General features: G+C 46.3%; 1 protein-coding gene across 1 annotated transcript; it reads left to right on the top strand.

The window, feature by feature from the left end:
* Positions 1 to 7,448: 7,448 nt before the first annotated feature.
* Positions 7,449 to 13,264, top strand: LOC127292698 (uncharacterized). The gene is made up of 6 exons (XM_051322145.2): positions 7,449 to 7,934; positions 9,432 to 9,534; positions 9,642 to 9,813; positions 10,550 to 10,621; positions 10,701 to 10,870; positions 12,954 to 13,264. The coding sequence occupies exons 1-6, from the start codon at positions 7,570 to 7,572 to the stop codon at positions 13,074 to 13,076; spliced, it is 1,005 nt and encodes a 334-aa protein (XP_051178105.1). The 5' UTR covers positions 7,449 to 7,569; the 3' UTR covers positions 13,077 to 13,264.
* Positions 13,265 to 17,331: the final 4,067 nt, after the last annotated feature.

Here is a 17,331-nt window from a genome sequence, read left to right as displayed (position 1 = left end):
TCGACTAAGTCGATGGGTCTCGCTCTCACAAAACTTACATATAGGCTTCGCAATAACATTGCATAATTCAATGAAGTCATCGGGAGAGCAGGTTGAACTGATCACTTAGCCGGCCTCGACAATGAAACATCAATCAAACTAACATAGCGTGCAACGTACGCAGTAAATTCATACAAAACAATCTTATGCAGGTATAAGGTTATTACATTCATGATCGGGCTCCCCGGTCCCAGTGGGCTTTCAGATCCTTCTCAAGGCACGACTCCATCCGAGAGACAATGGTGTAAGCAGGACCTCTAGCAGCATCATAATATTGACCCAAGCTCCTCTCAGTGTTTGCCACGGCTCCCAAGTCTAAAGATGGATGGCACGCCAATATTGAAGCAAAGGCAAGCTCAGCACCAGCCAGGAGTTCCTTCCGCACCAACAGTCGAATCCTTTCGGGAGACTTGAATCAAGTGAACAGGGCAGATAAGGTTTCGGGTGCTTGGTCTAGAGGGAACAAGGCGTTCCAAACCATCATGAGATGAGCGTGGAACTTATCAAAGTAATAATGCGCCTTCCACACCCGATACTTAAACTTCGCCATGACAACAGCCTTCGGACGCTGTAGCCATAAACCGTGATTCGGGTGCGCAACGTCAGTCATCGCCTCGACCTCTTCATGGATCTTCTTGTTCACCTCAGTTGCATCCGAAGCTACGACTGGAAAGGAACGAGTGTCAGTTAAAAGAACATTCAGGCTACGTCAGGAATCAAAGGATGGGTTAATACTCACAGCCCAAACTTTCGGTAGCAACATGAAGACCATCGAGAGCATATTGTTCGATAGCAGTTGCTATCTCCCCCTTTTTCTTCACCAAGGCCGCCATCGCCCGAAGAGAAGCAATGTCCTTATTTAGACAAGACAATTGGTCACGTAAGCGGCGAACAAGGTCTGATTCGTCATTGTTCGAAGGATTTGGAAAAGGCTCGGCACGGGAAGAAGATGACGGAATCTGCAGTATAATCCCCAGCTCAGGCCAACATTAACATAAAAAAAAAGAGGAACTCCCATCGGGAGCGTTGGACATATATATTACATTGAAAAGAGCGTTTCGAACTGGCAACAGAGCCGAAGTAAAACGGGTCTAAATTAATGTGCAAGTAATCCCGATTACAAGTCTTTAAAGCAAAAGATCAGGGAGGCACTGATGACGACTCAGGAGCAGCTTCGGAAGTTCTGTTAGCCTGTGCTTCATCTACCAACTTCAGGAGTCGGTTGGCGCAAGTTACTGCCGACCTTTTAAAGGGTTCAAGGTCGATCACATGGTTTTTGTCATCCACAGGCAAGGCCTTAGACAAATCCTCCAGGCTAGATCCCATCCCGTGGCCCATTAGAAGCTGAAAAGTAAGAACCGCCCCAAACAGGCGAGAACGGCGTTTCAATACCTCCACGGGATCGGGAGAATCGACAAGAAAAGCGTCCGCCATCTCGCCAAGGGTCTTGTCCTGCTTCAGCTTCGGGAAGATCATTGAGTACAACCTCGATAGTGCTCCTCTAGTCTTTTGCAGAAGCCCGAGGACTTGGACATTTGACTCAGCAGCGAGCGACAGGGCATCAGATGTGGAGTCCTCCCGAAGCTGATGGCATCGAGTGACGGCTATATCGGCGGCCTCTGAAAGAAGGGAAAGATCAGCAGCCAAAGAGGATGTATCAGAAATGATAATTATGCGTCATAAACCTCACCCAATAAATCTTTGACGGATTCACGGAGGACACCTTCCTTTTTATCAACCACAGCCGCTGTCGCATGCCTGGCATCTTGCTCATCCTTCATTTGCTTCTTCAGCTTCGTCAACTCCTCCTTCAGCAAGACGTTTTCCTTCTTGGCATCGGTGGTGAGCCTGTTGGCTTCCAGCACCTGATCAGCCGAAGATTTGACAGTCTTCCGAAGCTGGACGTTTTTAGCCTCCAGTCGGGTAAACTGTCCGGCGAAATCAATCACAGCATCGACTGTGGCGTAAACCGGCTTCCGTAAGGAAAATCAGGGAGATTCAGTCGACATGAGGAAAATTCGGCAAAAACAAGGCAAAATAAACACTTACATGATCACGACCAACCGACGAAGTGGGAGCATCGCCAGGAGGGATAACTCTCGACACTGGAATCTTCTCTACACCCGTTCGCGACGGAGGCGTCGACTTGGCAGGAGAAGGGTTTGATTCCTTAGCCGATGCCGCTCTCCCAGAGGCTAATCTGGCCCTCTTCGCAAGGGGAACTTCATCATCATCATCAGAACTGCTTAAGTGCAGCGCACGGTTAGCATACAAGATGATAGGAAATAAATCAGGAAAGGAATATAGATACTCACAGCTCCAGATCATCTTCGTATGCGAAGAAACTTGTTGAACTCTTCTTGGTAGGAGGAGGCGAAGCAGTTTCATTGGCATCATTATCTCCTCCGCTAGGACTCGATTCAGCCGTTGTAATGAGATCGTCGTGTATCTGCTTACGACGCCTGCTCCTGATGAAGGTATCATCTTCGACAGCTTCTTCCTCTTGGACATCGCTGTCCTCAAGGGCATGTTGGGCATCCTCGGTTTCCTCCGAATCGTCATCATCGTCCTCCGGTACCACGCCACTTTCGGGTGGAGGAGGGTAGCATTGAGTAACGGAGGGGGCCTGTCGAGAGAAGAAGGGTCTATAAAGCGCAGTAAAAGATAGAAACGACAACAAGAAGAAAACGACGACGAAAGATTACCTCAGTTGGAAGATGGTGAAGATCATAAGGAGGACGAGCCGATGTCAGGATAATGTTATCCTTCATGCTGAGGCACGTCAGACGACGGACTTCGTCTCGGAGCTCTTCAGCCGAGAGGTCGGCAGAAATAACCCTGGATTTGTCACTTTTGCCGGTGTAGAGCCACAATTGGTGGGGACGAGACATCAGTGGCTGTACTCGACGTTGCAGGAACACTGAAACTACTTCAGTGCCGCACATCATCAAGCCTCCCGTATTCTTCAAAACGACGACTTGGTCGAAAAGCCTGTCGGCTACCACCTTCTCTTCGGGAGAAAGGGTGTTTCGCCAGGACTTCTTCGGCTTAGCTATCGAGACATCTTCAAAAGGGGGAAGGTTTGAGCGTCGCCCAGGCACTGTGGGATCACGCAGGTAAAACCACTTGTTGCGCCAGCCCTGAACGGACTCCTTCATTGGATAGTCGAAGTAATCGACCTCCTTCCTAACAACAAAGCCAACGCCACCGACGACGGGGGGGCCATTGCTGTCATTATGGCGCTTCACGTAGAAGATCTTCCTCCAAAGACCCCAGTGAGGGTCAATGCCAAGGAAGGCCTCGCAAACAGTGATGAAGATAGAAAGATGGACGATGGAATTTGGGGTCAGCTGCCAGAGCTGGATCCCGTAAAAGAAAAGAAGAGAGCGAAGGAACTCGTGGGCCGGAAGTGAAAGACCACGGAACAAAAAGGCGACGAACATGACAGTGAAACCCTTCGGGGGCTTCGGGCGAGAAACCGCACCTGGAAGACGAATGTCATCTTCAGATGCGGAGATGAAGCCGAGGGCGCGCAGTCTGTTGATGTCGCGGTTGGAAATGGCGGAAGCGCTCCAGTCACGGCTAACTTTGGCTGCGTCCGAGGAGCTGGAACCCTTCTTCTTGCCCATGGCGTCTGAAGCTTTTGAGGGGAAGGATGCAGGAGGCAAGAAAGGATGGGTGAAGAAGATGAGCAGTAGGAGGTGTAAAAAAGTAAAAACAAGGGAGCCCTCTATTTATACCATGAGAATTAGCGTGAGATCATGGCCATAACTCCACAGGCGTCGTGGGAGGTGGAGCGGATCTAGCTGTACACGTGGCGCTTGAAAAAGGGATGGAACCGGCGGCCCATTATTCCCACGTCGCGCGAAAATCGAGGAAATGCCTCGGTCGCTGCGCGTGCACTGGTCAAAACCTAAAAACTGCCCGCGCAGAACTAGGGTGGGCCCGGTAGGTCAAGTCTTGTCAATCGAGCCACGGCAGCGGCGCGTCATCAATGACATCATGGGCGCTGTCGAAGACATTCGAAGGAATGAAAAGCTATCGGATGGTCAATTTGAGTCTATGCACAGATTCCAAAGCATCTGCACTTAGACTCGGGGGCTACTCCCATCGGGAGCGCTGGACGCGCACTTGACAGAATGAGGACTCGAAGGAAAAACTCGACTCGAGTCTGCACCCGGACGCAAGCGCCCGTGCCCAGACTCGGGGGGTACTCCCATCGGGAGTGCTGGACGCGCACTCGACAGAACTTTTTTCGCACTCCAGGGTCATGCCTGGGGACTTGATTCTGTGTAGGGTAACGTTGTTTTGCCGTCGGCAGTTAACCAACAAAAGCTGGGCACGTTACTCATTATCCCTTGCATGAAGAAAATATATCAGATGGCCTACGAAGACTTGCAGAAAAACTTCGGCAGAGAAAAAAGGTCGAGTAGTGCAACTTAAGTCTACGCACGGATTGCAAGCATCCATACCTAGACTTGGGGGCTACTCCCATCGGGAGCGCTGACGCGCACCCGATAAAAGAAGATGATGCAGACAGAAGGAAACAAGAACGATTAAGGAGAAGGACATCGGAAGAAGACATGCTTTAGTCTCTACCCGAACTATGTTCGGCTAGACACTCGGGGGCTACTGACGTGGGCATTACCCTTCGGGTAACCAGTGTTGCCCTATCTTATATCTTTTAATTGGAGGCCCATGAAGTACTCGATGGCAAGGTGGGCCGCTAGGACGGTGCGGCGGAAGATTTCTTGAAGTACAAGACACGGAAGAAGCTGAACAAGGAAAGTTTAGAAATAGATCTGTTGTAAACCTAGTCGTACTCGATTAGGCCTCTCGAGACCTGGCCTCCTATATAAAGGCCAGGAGAGGGGCTGTCGGGATATACAATCAATCTTAGCGATCTTAGCCAACAGAAGCCTAGACCTAGGTTACCCTAGTACTTAGCTATCTCGACGAGATCTCAGCCGAACTACTCAGCACCCCATTGTAACCCATTATCATCATAATCAAGAACAAACAGGTAGGACGTAAGGGTTTTACCTCATCGAGGGCCCCGAACCTGGGTAAATCGATCTCCCCGCTTGTCTGTAAACCGATGTCTCGTGTCAGCTTGCAGGATTCCATCAACCCTAAGCCCCTATCGGAGGGCATTGCTGAGGAGCACCCTCGACAAGCTCTCTCCAGCTCCAGTGCTACTCGGATGCTACGTGGGCGAGTGATCCTACGGATCGTCGTTCACTTTCTGCTTACTGTGTGTTTCTTGGTGGTTCGCTTGTTGCTTGGAAGACGAAGAAACATGTAGCAGTTTCCCGTTCGAGTGTTGAGGCTGAGTTACGGGCTATGACTTTGTTGATTGCTGAGGTGACCTGGTTAGAATGGTTGCTTGCAGATTTTGGGGTCTCTGTTACGACACCCACTCCACTTTTGTCTGACAGTACATGTGCTATCAGTATTGCACGTGATCCGGTCAAGCATGAGCTGACCAAGCATATTGGTGTTGATGCTTTTTATACACGTGCTCAGGTGCATGATGATGTTGTTGCGGTTCATTATGTGCCTTCAGATTTGCAGTTAGCGGATTTCTTTACGAAGGCACAGACTCGAGCGCAGCATGATTTCTTACTCTCCAAACTCAGTGTTGTCGATCCACCATGAGTTTGAGGCGGGGTGTTAGATGTATATATCTGTATATTGTAGTTTCCCCACATGTTAAGGGGCTTCTTGCATATTTACACCTGTACATGTACTATATATTGTGGTCTTTGGCCTCCTGATAATACATCAAGCATATTGCCCTAACAGATATGTCTAATTAATTATGTAAAATACCGAAATCAGTAAGACATGACTTCCTGTAAACAAGGTAAACACAATGGCGCAATGTTTAACTTGTCAAAAGAAACTTCATAGATGGACACCCCTCGTTCTGTTAAAAAGAAGACATCAGTCACGTCCAACTAGCAATATCCGTGTAATTTTTTAAGTTAATATGTGTTAAATTTTGTGTACTTTTAATTTAGTAGGAACTGATCTTAATATACTTATGCTCATTGGTTCACAAAAGGGATACATTTCGATGACTCCGAGGCTTATCCAAAGAGTGTAACTATCCGACCATTCAGAAGAAATCTTGCATACATTAAAGTTAAAGAAGCTAACTGTGTGATGCTATAGTAGCTAAGATAAAATGTCTTGTATAATGATTCTTATGTCCGGAAATGGTGAATGGAACCTGGGTGTGCGCGCACCCATTTACGAAAAGTTCAAAAAATGCTATTTAAAAGTTTCAAAAAAATATGAAGTAAATTTTTGCATGTATATATTATGTTGATACTTACTCGTGTGTGTTTTCACGGAAAAATACCATTGTGTGTGGCCTACACAAAAATGACAAAATGCAAATTCCTATTCATGTGAATAGTAAAATTCCTATTCACTATTCTCATTTGGACATTTTGTCATTTTTATGCAGGCCACACACAATGGTATTTTTTCGTGAAAACTCACACGAGTAAGTATCAACATAATATGTACATGCAAAATTTTACTTCACATTTTTTTGAAACTTTTAAATAGCATTTTTTGAATTTTTCGTAAATGGGTGCGCGCGTACCCAGGTTCCAAACGCCCGGGTCGATGTTCTTATGTCGCTCTAATAAGAGACAATGTTCTAGCTAGGAGAAGATATGCTATTTCTTCTCTATTATCCAACTCAGAGAACATTTTACATGTCATTGTTAGGATAACACATTCTAACTCTAATGGTACCAGGTAGCAAAACAGTTCAAGTGGCCGAGATAGGCCATGCTACATTAGAATGCGACTTACGGTGAAGAAAAAAATGGAAGAAGATGAATGCTGACACATGGAACTTCATTGTCAGTAACCTGGTTAGAATTGTTGATTTCAAGTGTAACAAACAGCTCCAGGGTTTAATTTAGATCGGGATTCACAAGTTCAGGGTCTAAAATAGAATATTTTTTCCATGCTAAAAATGTCATGTGTGACTCAACAACTTTTTTCTAGATACGGATATATCTACAACTAAAATACATTTAGATACGGCTTAAACGGAGATACTAGAAAACAAATTGTAAACGCAAGTACTCACTCCGTTTATAAAACGATGTCTTAGATTTATCTAAATTTGGATGTATCTATACACTAAATAGTGTCTACATACATCTGAATGTAGAGAAATCTAAGACATCATTTTATAAATCTAAGTCCATAGTATTACCACTTTCCACATCAACATTTTGTTCTGACGTCCACTTGAGCAGCAACAACGATCGTCACACTATAGTGTCATCACCACGGCAGAAAGAAGGAAAAGAGGGCAAAGAAAGCCTCTGGAAAAACGTGACGGAGGGGTGTATCTGGGCCAGAGCACCCCTAGAGCAAAAAAAACCCACATTTGAGCCCAAGCAAAACCGAAACCAAAGCGAAGCAGCGAGGCCCCTCCTCGGCTCTCCTCCATCCCACCGGCGTGCCACGCCCACGCTCTCCCAGACCGACCAGGCGGCGATGGTGTCGGACTCGGAGCTGGTGGAGCGGCTCCGGGAGGTGCTTCGGGAGTCGGACCTCACCACCACCACCACCGGCGCCCTGCGCCGCCGCCTCGAGGAGGACTTCGGGGTCGACCTCTCCGACAAGAAGACCTTCTTCCGGGAGCAGGTCGACCTCCTGCTCGCCGAGTTCGCCGACAAGGCCGAGCGGGAGGATGCGGATGGGGTTGCACCCGCACAGGGGGAGGAGGATCCGGAGGAGGTGATACCGGAGGCCGAGGGAGGAGAAGAGGGCAGTGGCGCGGAAGGGGCAGAGGAGGGGGAGGAAGAGGAGGAAGAAGAGGAGGAGGAAGAGGAAGACGGCGGCCGGAAGAAGAAGCGGCGGTGAGGGGCTTTCGCTCTCTGTCTTATCTCTCCGCATTTGCTACTTCGTTTAGGGTTCATTGGGTGCCTTGTATTTGTCGATCTGTCAGGGTGTGTGGCAGCACTGTGCACTCGCATGCTATTTCTTTTTGTCCCAATAGTAGCCAAGATTCAGGAACATTCTTGGAGGGTTCCGGGGCTGCAGTCTCCTTCCTCTGTTTAGGCTTTTACCGCTATAAAGCTGCTGCTAGTATCTCACTGGAAAAACAAACAATGTCTGGTTTATGGACCAATTGGTTGGCAAGGTTTTGTTTGGATTGGGTATTGCTTTTCGATTTGATCTGACAAGATTCGTTTGGTCTGTTTTTTTTAGCCTGATTTGCATAGGTGTCTGTTGACCAATACCGTGCTGAGCTTGTCGTGGTTTTCTGAATCCTCTTGGTGGTTTCTCCTCTTCTTGGGATGGTAGATGTTTGCTAGGTTCCTCATGTGCGACTTACATTTTCTGGTTGTTATGTGCATAGAACACTTTGTGGCGGCATTTGTTGTATTTTGCTCGTTTGCGGCCGCAGCAAGTTATTTGGTCTAATGCTTAGATTTGCTAGAGGCTGATGTATCGGTGAGTCTTGCAGGGTCATTAGCTGCAACTTTCTGGTGGTGATAATGCAATTGTTTTTTTCCACCTTTCATACATTTTGATGTTTCACGCACGTGATATTGTAATGCTTATCTTTGTTAAAATTAAGTAAATATTCTACTCTTTTTAGTTGCTTGGATAATACCCCCAAATAAGTATTGAAACGATGCACTTATGCTCACCAGGGTTGCGCTTAAACTATTTAGGGACATTCAAAATTGGTTGGTATTTTTCTGGTTGCATTTTCTGTGTGCGTGCTGGGCGTGTGTTGGTGCATACATCACCGGTGTACATCTGAACATAAGGAGAAGCAACATCCATTTATACTCCATGGTGTACATCAACACAATTACCCGACAATTAACGTTTCTGCTATCATGTGCCTATTTGTTTTATATTTTGGTACTCTTTTGATCAATTCTGTGGTGGATAATCCACTTATATTTGTGTTGGTATGTTAGAGCTGCTGTTGTTGTTGTACATTTCAGGGTTTTGATGTATCGGTTACTTTCTTACTATTGGTGATATTTCTCTTTATACTAGTTACGTATTATTGGTGCTCAAGTTGTGAACTTCTTATTTCACTTCTCTGAATATAATTTAAAGGTGGAAATTAGCTACTTAAGATGTTAGAGTTATGGACCAGTCAATGTGGAGTACAATTAATTGAAGTTCACACTTAAGTTTAGTAGTAAGTCGGTCAAAAATTGGTGAATCCAATGGTTATTCAGATTAGAACGGAATATTGTGGACAACTCAAGATTCACAATCTGTTACAAATTTGCATGACTTCTCTTGTTGATAATGTTTTGGACTTCTAAATTGCCATACCATTCCCATAGTCTTGTTCTTAAAAAAAAAGAATTTTATTGATGTCATAGGTTGGCTGATGGCAAGAAAAAGGCTGGTGGCTTCACTAAATTATGTAGCATTTCCCCAGCACTTCAAGAGTTTGTCGGTGCCTCTGAGTTAGCCAGGACAGAGGTAACCTCAGTTTCTTATTGTTGTCACTTCTAAGTCTCATATCAGATGTATGATAGATTAGTCGATCATTCAATATTTCTTGTCTTATTTCATGGCGCACTTCCCAGGTTGTCAAGAAGATTTGGGCATATATCAAACAACATAATTTGCAAGACCCAAGCAATAGGAGGAAGATTCTGTGCGATGAAGCATTGAAGAAGATCTTTAATGTCGATTCAATCGATATGTTCCAAATGAATAAAGCTTTGACCAAGCATATCTGGCCATTGAATTCTGAGGGTCTCTCTCTCCCCTCTCTCTCTCTCTCTCTCTCTCTCTCTCTCTCTCTCGGCAAGACATACACACATGTGTACAGTGAACATGAGGAATTAGTGTATTACTATAAGGGATACACGGCATCCATTTTATTTTCCATCGCATCATAGAATACTCGTGCTTGCCTGCTAAAAGAAAGATATGCATGCTAACTCAATCTAAAACATACTGTTTGCAAGTAGGTATTTAAATTTAACTCCATTAAGTTGATTTTTGATGTTCACTTATGTGTTGCACTAACAGAATGCTTTCATCACTGCTGACAGTACTAGAACATAATATTGTGTATCATGCTATGGCAAAATTGTTTTGCCCTCCTAGCGTGGATCCCAGCTAACAGAGTTGCATGCTGTGATAGGGGGAAGAAAAACTGCTGTTTATTGTGGTATAACTGTATAAGTATGACCCAGTGTATAAGAATGTATCTGTTGATAGTTATATGATCATAAATGTATAACCTTACTCGGCCTATGTTTGTTTGGAACTTGTTACAGGGACTAAATGTTGGCTGATTTATTTAATCATCTTGTGCTTATTACCTACGTTAGGACCTTTGCCATCTAACATGTCTACAAGATTAAATGATGTAGCGGTTCCATGTGTCATAATTAGACTCCTTCACTCATTGATATGGATACATCTAAATTATCGCTGCCCACCTAACCTAGCTCCGAAGTTCTAATTTTCTGTGTTTTTTTAGGTCCTGTCTCACCTAAGAGATCGGAACCCAAAGAACCCAAAGAGAAGCCTCAAAAGAGAGACAGAAATGAAGGTTAGAAAATAATTACTTAACTTTCTACAGCGTGAGTTTTTGTTCTTGTAAGGCTGTTGATACAGTGTCCATTTTTCAGGAAACAAGAAAAAAGGTGGATCCTCTGGGTCTGGGTCTACATCTGGCCTTCTTGCGCCCGTTCAACTTTCGGAAGATTTAGCAAGATTTATCGGCACCGGTGAGAGTATGTTATCACGATCCGATGTTGTGAAGAGAATGTGGGATTATATAAAAGCGAATAACTTGCAGGTAAATGTTCTATTCCTGGATGTCACATTAATGCTTGTGATAATATCAATTTGAACTGCTCAGCGGTTTAGCTACTTGTTGATAGCATGGCACATTTGATTTTGCATGTAGGAAATTTTTCAGCTGTGTGGTAAGGCCTATGTAGTTATTGTTGTCTTGTGGTTTTTATTTGCACTGACTTCTGTTTAAGGTCATCTAGCCTGTAACTTTTGGATACATCATGCAAGGATTACGAGTCGATGAGTCGATATGGGGTAGCGACTCATAGACTAGTTGTGACTAGTCGACACGAGTTCAGCAATAGGTACTAGAAAATACCATAGTATATAATTACTGATAGTTGAGAGTTGGAGGATCCTGGGAACAGCAGCAGACAGTGGAGGAGCATACCAGCAAGAGAGGCAGCCACCAGCAGAGGAGCAGACTAGCAGCAGCCAGCGGAGGGAGGAGTAGATCAGCACCCACATCAACCAGTGTAGGAGCCTCGGAGCAGCAGCAACAGGTGGAGGAGAAGATCAGGAGCCAGAAGGGACATGTGGCGGCGCCATGAGCTTGCAGCGGCCGCGGCCAGCAGGATCATGGCGGGGCTGACCAAGGGAGAGGTCTAGGTCGGCAGGAGTGAGGATTCATTTTGGGTTTCATGGGGGGAACTGGGCAGCTCGATCTTGATTTCCCAGGCAATATTGGAAAAAAAGAGAGGTGGGGTCATTTTGAGTCATTTGACGAAAAAAACTGGACTAGCCGAGGTTAGTCGTGACTAGTTGAATGAGTCACTCGAGTGAATCAGAATCGAGACATTGAGTCCACCTCGCAGCTGCGACTCATCGACTAGTTGTGGACTAGTCGAGCGACTCGAAATGCATGATGTCATGGCCAAACGGTGCTCGGGCATATGAATAGAGAAATAATGTTACTAAATGGATGTTATTGTTAAGCTTCATGCACTAGCCACTTGAACCAAAAGTCCGAACTGATGGAAAGGGCTAGGCAATCTACTTGTACACTTCACAACACCCCCACTCGCGTGTGACTGGAGAAGAGAGTCAACACGTGAAAGAAGAAGAGCAGCATCATCGGTGGCTAAAGAGGGGGGCAACAACAATTTTTAGGCTTAATTGCGAAAACCAAGAGGGGGGCACCAACAACTTTTAGGCTTAATTGCGAAAACCATGTGAAAGCCAGGATTTGAACTTGAGACCTGGGGCTCTGATACCATGTTAAGCTTCATGCACTAGCCACTTGAACCAAAAGTCCGAACTGATAGAAAGGGCTAGGCAATCTACTTGTACACTTCACAACAGTTATTACCCTGAAAACAACTACTAAGTTATACATAAGCACATGATGTCTTATTCCCCTAGTCCTGAGCAAGTATCTGGATCTCCTACGGTTACCGCACTACCATCCGCCCACATAGATTCTACTTTATTCTATTCGCAAGGCAATGCTTACAGACAATCTTACAGATTACCATGTTTACCTGATACTGAGATCTGTTGTATTATTTGGTTAACTTTATATCTGCAGTGCTATCCTGCATCCTCAGGCCTAATAAGTAACTACACGTCTTATTATTGTACAATGCGGATACTTGGGATGTATGACATGTCTAGACCTACATAAATCTTGCCCTTTATAATCTGTTGTGAGCTTTTGCTTCTTTTTCAAACAGCCATTGAAAATCACGAGAATCATGTAGTTCTTGGGTACTGTTTTGGTATTACTATAGATGTGAGGACTAACTCTTCATTTAAGCATGCACACTTTCAATCAGTAACACATGTAATCAATCATTATTATAGTATGGCGTAATGTGCATTTTTTATCACCTCGTTTTATCAATTTCAAAGTCCTAGACTGAAAATTTCTGTAGGTGAAATATTTTGACAAAATGGAGACATTGATTAAGATGGACCATATTGGATCTGTATTTTTTTTTTTTTTTGAAAACTCAGGCATGCCTTTTGTATGTTCAAATGCATCCATTAAATCTTCAGAAGAGATGATTTGATTTTGAATACTACGATTATAGCAAATCTGCTACGTAAAACTTAGCTGCTTTCATCCTTTGTTGGTGTTGAAGGATCCTTCTGACCGGAGGAAAATAATCTGCGACGAGAAGCTGAAGGACCTATTCCAAGTTGACACATTCACCGGGTTCACAGTTTCGAAGCTGCTCAATCCCCACTTCACAAAGGCAACGTAGGGACCTGCACTGTACCAGGCCGGTCTGCAGAACCCATAAGGACGGGTGATTTTGTTGTCTTCTGCAGAATGTGTAAGCGTGTTGTAACATTTAGGAGCTGCCAGAGAAAATGTGGAACTTTAACTTGTGTGAATTGTGTGGGGGCGTGGACTTTCCTCCCACTATCAATAGTAGGGTCTTTTAATGTCTGCCGAATTTTGCATCCCTGGGTTTGCGCTCTTCAAGAAAATGTTCTTTTCGACCAAAGAAGCATGGCTCTCGGTCTGTGTTGCTGTTCGACTTTTTGTGCGTTCTTACTGAAGCTATGGGTCCTCCATGCCATGCTTCAGGATGGTGATAAAGATTGGTTGTCTCCTCAGGTGACTTCTCCCTCGTGGTGACAAAAAATCTCAGAAGCTGCGACTTATTGCTCCTGCTTTCGTACAGAATCTTTCACCTCTTCATGTCCTAATCTGGATGATTTTCAGCAGGAATGTATCTAGTAGAGTACTACCTTTTATGTATCTCTGTACTGTTCTCTTCTACCTGCAACACCGGGATCTTTCGTTTTGGCTTTGTGCCTGAGCTTCACGCGCGATCAGAATCTGTGAGATTCGTGTGAGACGCACGACCATAATAATTCTGGCAGCGAATCCATGAATGTCAGCAACTAGACTGTTCTGAAACACGATTCAGCCGCTAGATTGTGGCAGCGTCGATTCTGGTTCAGCCACTAGCTTCTGGCACTGTCGCTCGGTTGGTGGCTGCTGGCTGATGTAGAGATCTGTCTGTGTGTGAAGCGCGCTGGGATCCAGTAGAGCCTGTAATTGCAATGAAAGGGCAGAAGGCCGATAAACAACATGTTTATGACACGTGCGCCAGTAAAACGTAACTCCACGCTACCTCAGAAAAAAGGCAGCACACACACATTACAGGGGTACTTGCGGCATCTCCACTTATCCAGTAGCCCGAGAACGCCTCTAAACAGCCTGGCCGCTCGCCACAGCTCGGCCCTGTCGGAGATCTTCGAAAGCCCGGCCGCTCGCCACAGCTCGGCCCCGTCGGAGATCTTCGAAATCACCACAGCCTTGAAAGGTGCCACACCCTCGAAGACCACATCATTCTGATGACGCCAAGACATGAGGGTCACACATGTCCAGAAGTCGCGGTCTGCTCCCAGGCCTCCACGCTTCTCCTGCAACCAGACAAGCCCGGTGTTTAGTTGCGGCATCCAGTATAGCTTGCCCCACCAACGCAGACAGGTTGCCCAGACCTCGCGTGCCAGCACACAGCCCATCAGAAGGTGATCCAGACACTCACCAACCTGATCACGGAATGGGCACGCCGCAGGGTGAGGTAGGCCATGCCTGCTTAGTCTGTCGGTTGTCCAACATCTGTTCCTTGCCCCAAGCCAAAGGAACACCCTGCAGTTTGGCGGAGCTCTCGAACGTCATATCTGCAATGCACTAGCCATTTCCACCCTAGCGCCAAACATCGCTCGATAACACGAATGCGTGGAGTAGGAGTAGTCCTTCTTCCAGCCCCAGTGAAAGGCATCCTCCACACGCTCAGTAAGGGCAATGCCTACTAGACAGTCTACCACCTCGAACAACTCCCTAATCGCAGGCGCGCCTAAATCCGGAGGAACGTTGTTCGGCCAACCCCCAGGTAGACCCTCACAGACCCTGTATTGCCTGACAACACGCTTTGGGACTGCCGCAGTTAGGTTTGGTGCTATGTCACCCAACCGTCCCTCAGGGAGCCATCGGTTCGTCTAAAAGAAGGTGGACTCCCCGTCCCCCAGCACAGAGTAGGTCGCCCCTTCGAAAATTTTCCTCACCATTTGGGACACTTGAATGTTAATCTCCTTCCATGGTTTGGAGTCATCAACTCGCTGAAGCCACAACCATTTGGTCCTTAGTGATACGTTCATCATCCTGAGGTTAGGGATGCCAAGACCCCCCCCCCCCCCCCCCCCCCAATTCTTTGGGGGCGCAGACTTTGTTCCACACCACTAAGCAGTGGCCACCCTTCACATCCTCCCGGCCTTTCCAGAGGAACCCTCTTATGATCTTCTCAATTGCCAATAAGGTCTTGTCCGAGATGCCGACAGATGTCATGGAAAATATGGGAATCGCAGAGACCGTCGCACAAACTAGCTCGAGTCGTCCTCCCCTGTCCAACATTGAGGCCTTCCATCCTCGCAATTTGTTGGCCACACTGTCCATGAGATATTGGAGCTGCGTCGCACTCGGCTTCCTCAGCGTCAGGGGCAGCCCAAGGTACCGGAGGGGGAAAGGCACCACAGGGCACCTCAACTCATGGGAAACCAGTGCCTCGTCAGCGCCCGTACATCGGATGAGGTTTACCGATCACTTGTCCATGTTGGTGCATAGGCCTGAAGCTACACCGAAGTCCTCAACGATCGCGGAGAAGACCTTGAAGTCAAGCATGGTGGGATGTAGGAAAGCCACAACATCATCCGCATAAATAGAGGTGCGGTGGCACAGTCCAGTTGACGCCGGGGGTGAGCAATCCCTCGCCAGATGCCTTCTCAATCATCAATTGCAGGATCTCCATGATCAAAATGAAGAGCTGCGGGGATAGTGGGTCCCCTTGCCTCAGTCCACGCCTATTGGCAATCCTCCTAGCCAAAATTTGCCAAGCCAAAATTTAGCAGCCATAGTTTATTTGGCATGTGTTTGATTTTTTGCCACACTTTTGCACTTTATTGCATGCATATGATTTGCCATAGACTCCTTCAATATTTTTATTTGTGGATAGCCACACTTTTACTCGGCAAATTGTGGCTAGGAAACAAATAGGTCCCGTAGAATATCCTCCTGCCACTTGCAGTTGTGCCATGACTCGATCGCGAACAACCTGAACCAACCATGGTTCCTCTTCTCCGGGAGAAAAGGCTGTTGGAGTTCGTCATGTTGGGGCGCCATAAACCTGAACATGACACTGGTTCTCATCAGGTAAATCGTATCGGCGCATCCATGTTTTACTACTGGTAACCACAGACGACAAAGTTTTTGGATGTGGAAATGCTGGGAATGAGAGGAGCGGATGGGGTGGATCAGACAGTGGCAAGTGGCGGCGACGTCGCGGTCGACTCGCCGTCACCGCCACCGCGGCGAGAGCAGAGCGTAAACATCGCCGAAGATTTGGGGGCTGCAGGTCGCAACCTGACGGAGCCGCGCGTGAAACCCGTGAATCATATGCGAAGGCGAAAAGAAGAAAAGATCTGGCGGTGCTCTGTGACCCGTGCTTGCGTCCCTGTCGCGCGGATGGCCTCCGATTTTTTTTTTTGAACAAATGGCCTCCGATTCGCTCCATCCATCGCGCTTAACCTTTAGCCAGGGGGGCAGCCATGGCCTCAAAGTGTTTTCAGGTTCTCAAAGGTTTCTGCCCCACTAATCATCTCGCAGCGTAGCTGGGTATCTTCATACTTTTCTTTTCTTTTCATAATGAAGTTGGAGATGGGAACAGTAACCAAATTTATTGATCTCTTCCTGGAGGGAGAGTGAATGGCGGCGAGAGTGTCAATGGGCACGATTCAATTCGGTTTAACTCCCTATTTCTTTCGGCGACTTTGCACCTACTAGTGCAAGAGGAGGGAGAAATATCTGATCTTGGGACCAGACAGGAAGGGAGCGAGGTCAAACCCAACGTCTTTAGGCGGATCGATAAGGATAAACCGCATGCAGGCCCTGGATCGGTGCGTTGCCGCGTTGGTGTGCGCCATGGAGATTTGATGGCCCCTGCACAAGTCAAAGCCTTCCGATCCTTTTGACTTTTAAAAAGGAAGAAGAAAATGACTTCGAACCAGCAACTGCCCAAGCAAAGACTTTACGATCTCACTCTCATCGTGCATCATTGCATTGCACTTTGCACCACGACCACGAGCAAGCTAAGATTACTCACATTGGAGAGTAATATATGTAGTAATACAAACAACATGCAATGCCAACACTGGAGTAAGCATTTTAATGATATGACATATTATTAATTGAGGAAAAAAAGATAATGATAACTAGCTATGTTACTATGACATCACATATTTCAAGGAAAAATGAGTCTACAAAATTATAAATATGGTATTCTATGCAGCGGCGGGCCTAGGATCTGAAGCTCGGGTATTCAAAAAATCCAAGCCTAATTTTTTACAGTTTAAGTCTTTATTTTTCACCGGGACTTTACATTTAGGCTAATGGTACCGAAGGAGAGATTGGTTGTGTTGGGACAGGGAGATAGAGATGATGTGAGCTAG

The sequence above is a fragment of the Lolium perenne genome, chromosome 4 (genome assembly GCF_019359855.2).
Source record: "Lolium perenne isolate Kyuss_39 chromosome 4, Kyuss_2.0, whole genome shotgun sequence".
Classification (NCBI taxonomy): Eukaryota; Viridiplantae; Streptophyta; class Magnoliopsida; order Poales; family Poaceae; genus Lolium; species Lolium perenne.
This window is presented reverse-complemented; position numbering and strand designations above follow the sequence as displayed.

Coding starts and splice junctions, on each gene's coding strand:
- LOC127292698 (XM_051322145.2), top strand. CDS start 7,570: ATGGTGTCGGACTCGGAGCTGGTGGAGCGGCTCCGGGAGGTGCTTCGG. Junction 7,935..9,431: donor GGCCGGAAGAAGAAGCGGCG/GTGAGGGGCTTT, acceptor TTGATGTCATAG/GTTGGCTGATGGCAAGAAAA. Junction 10,622..10,700: donor AAAGAGAGACAGAAATGAAG/GTTAGAAAATAA, acceptor TCCATTTTTCAG/GAAACAAGAAAAAAGGTGGA.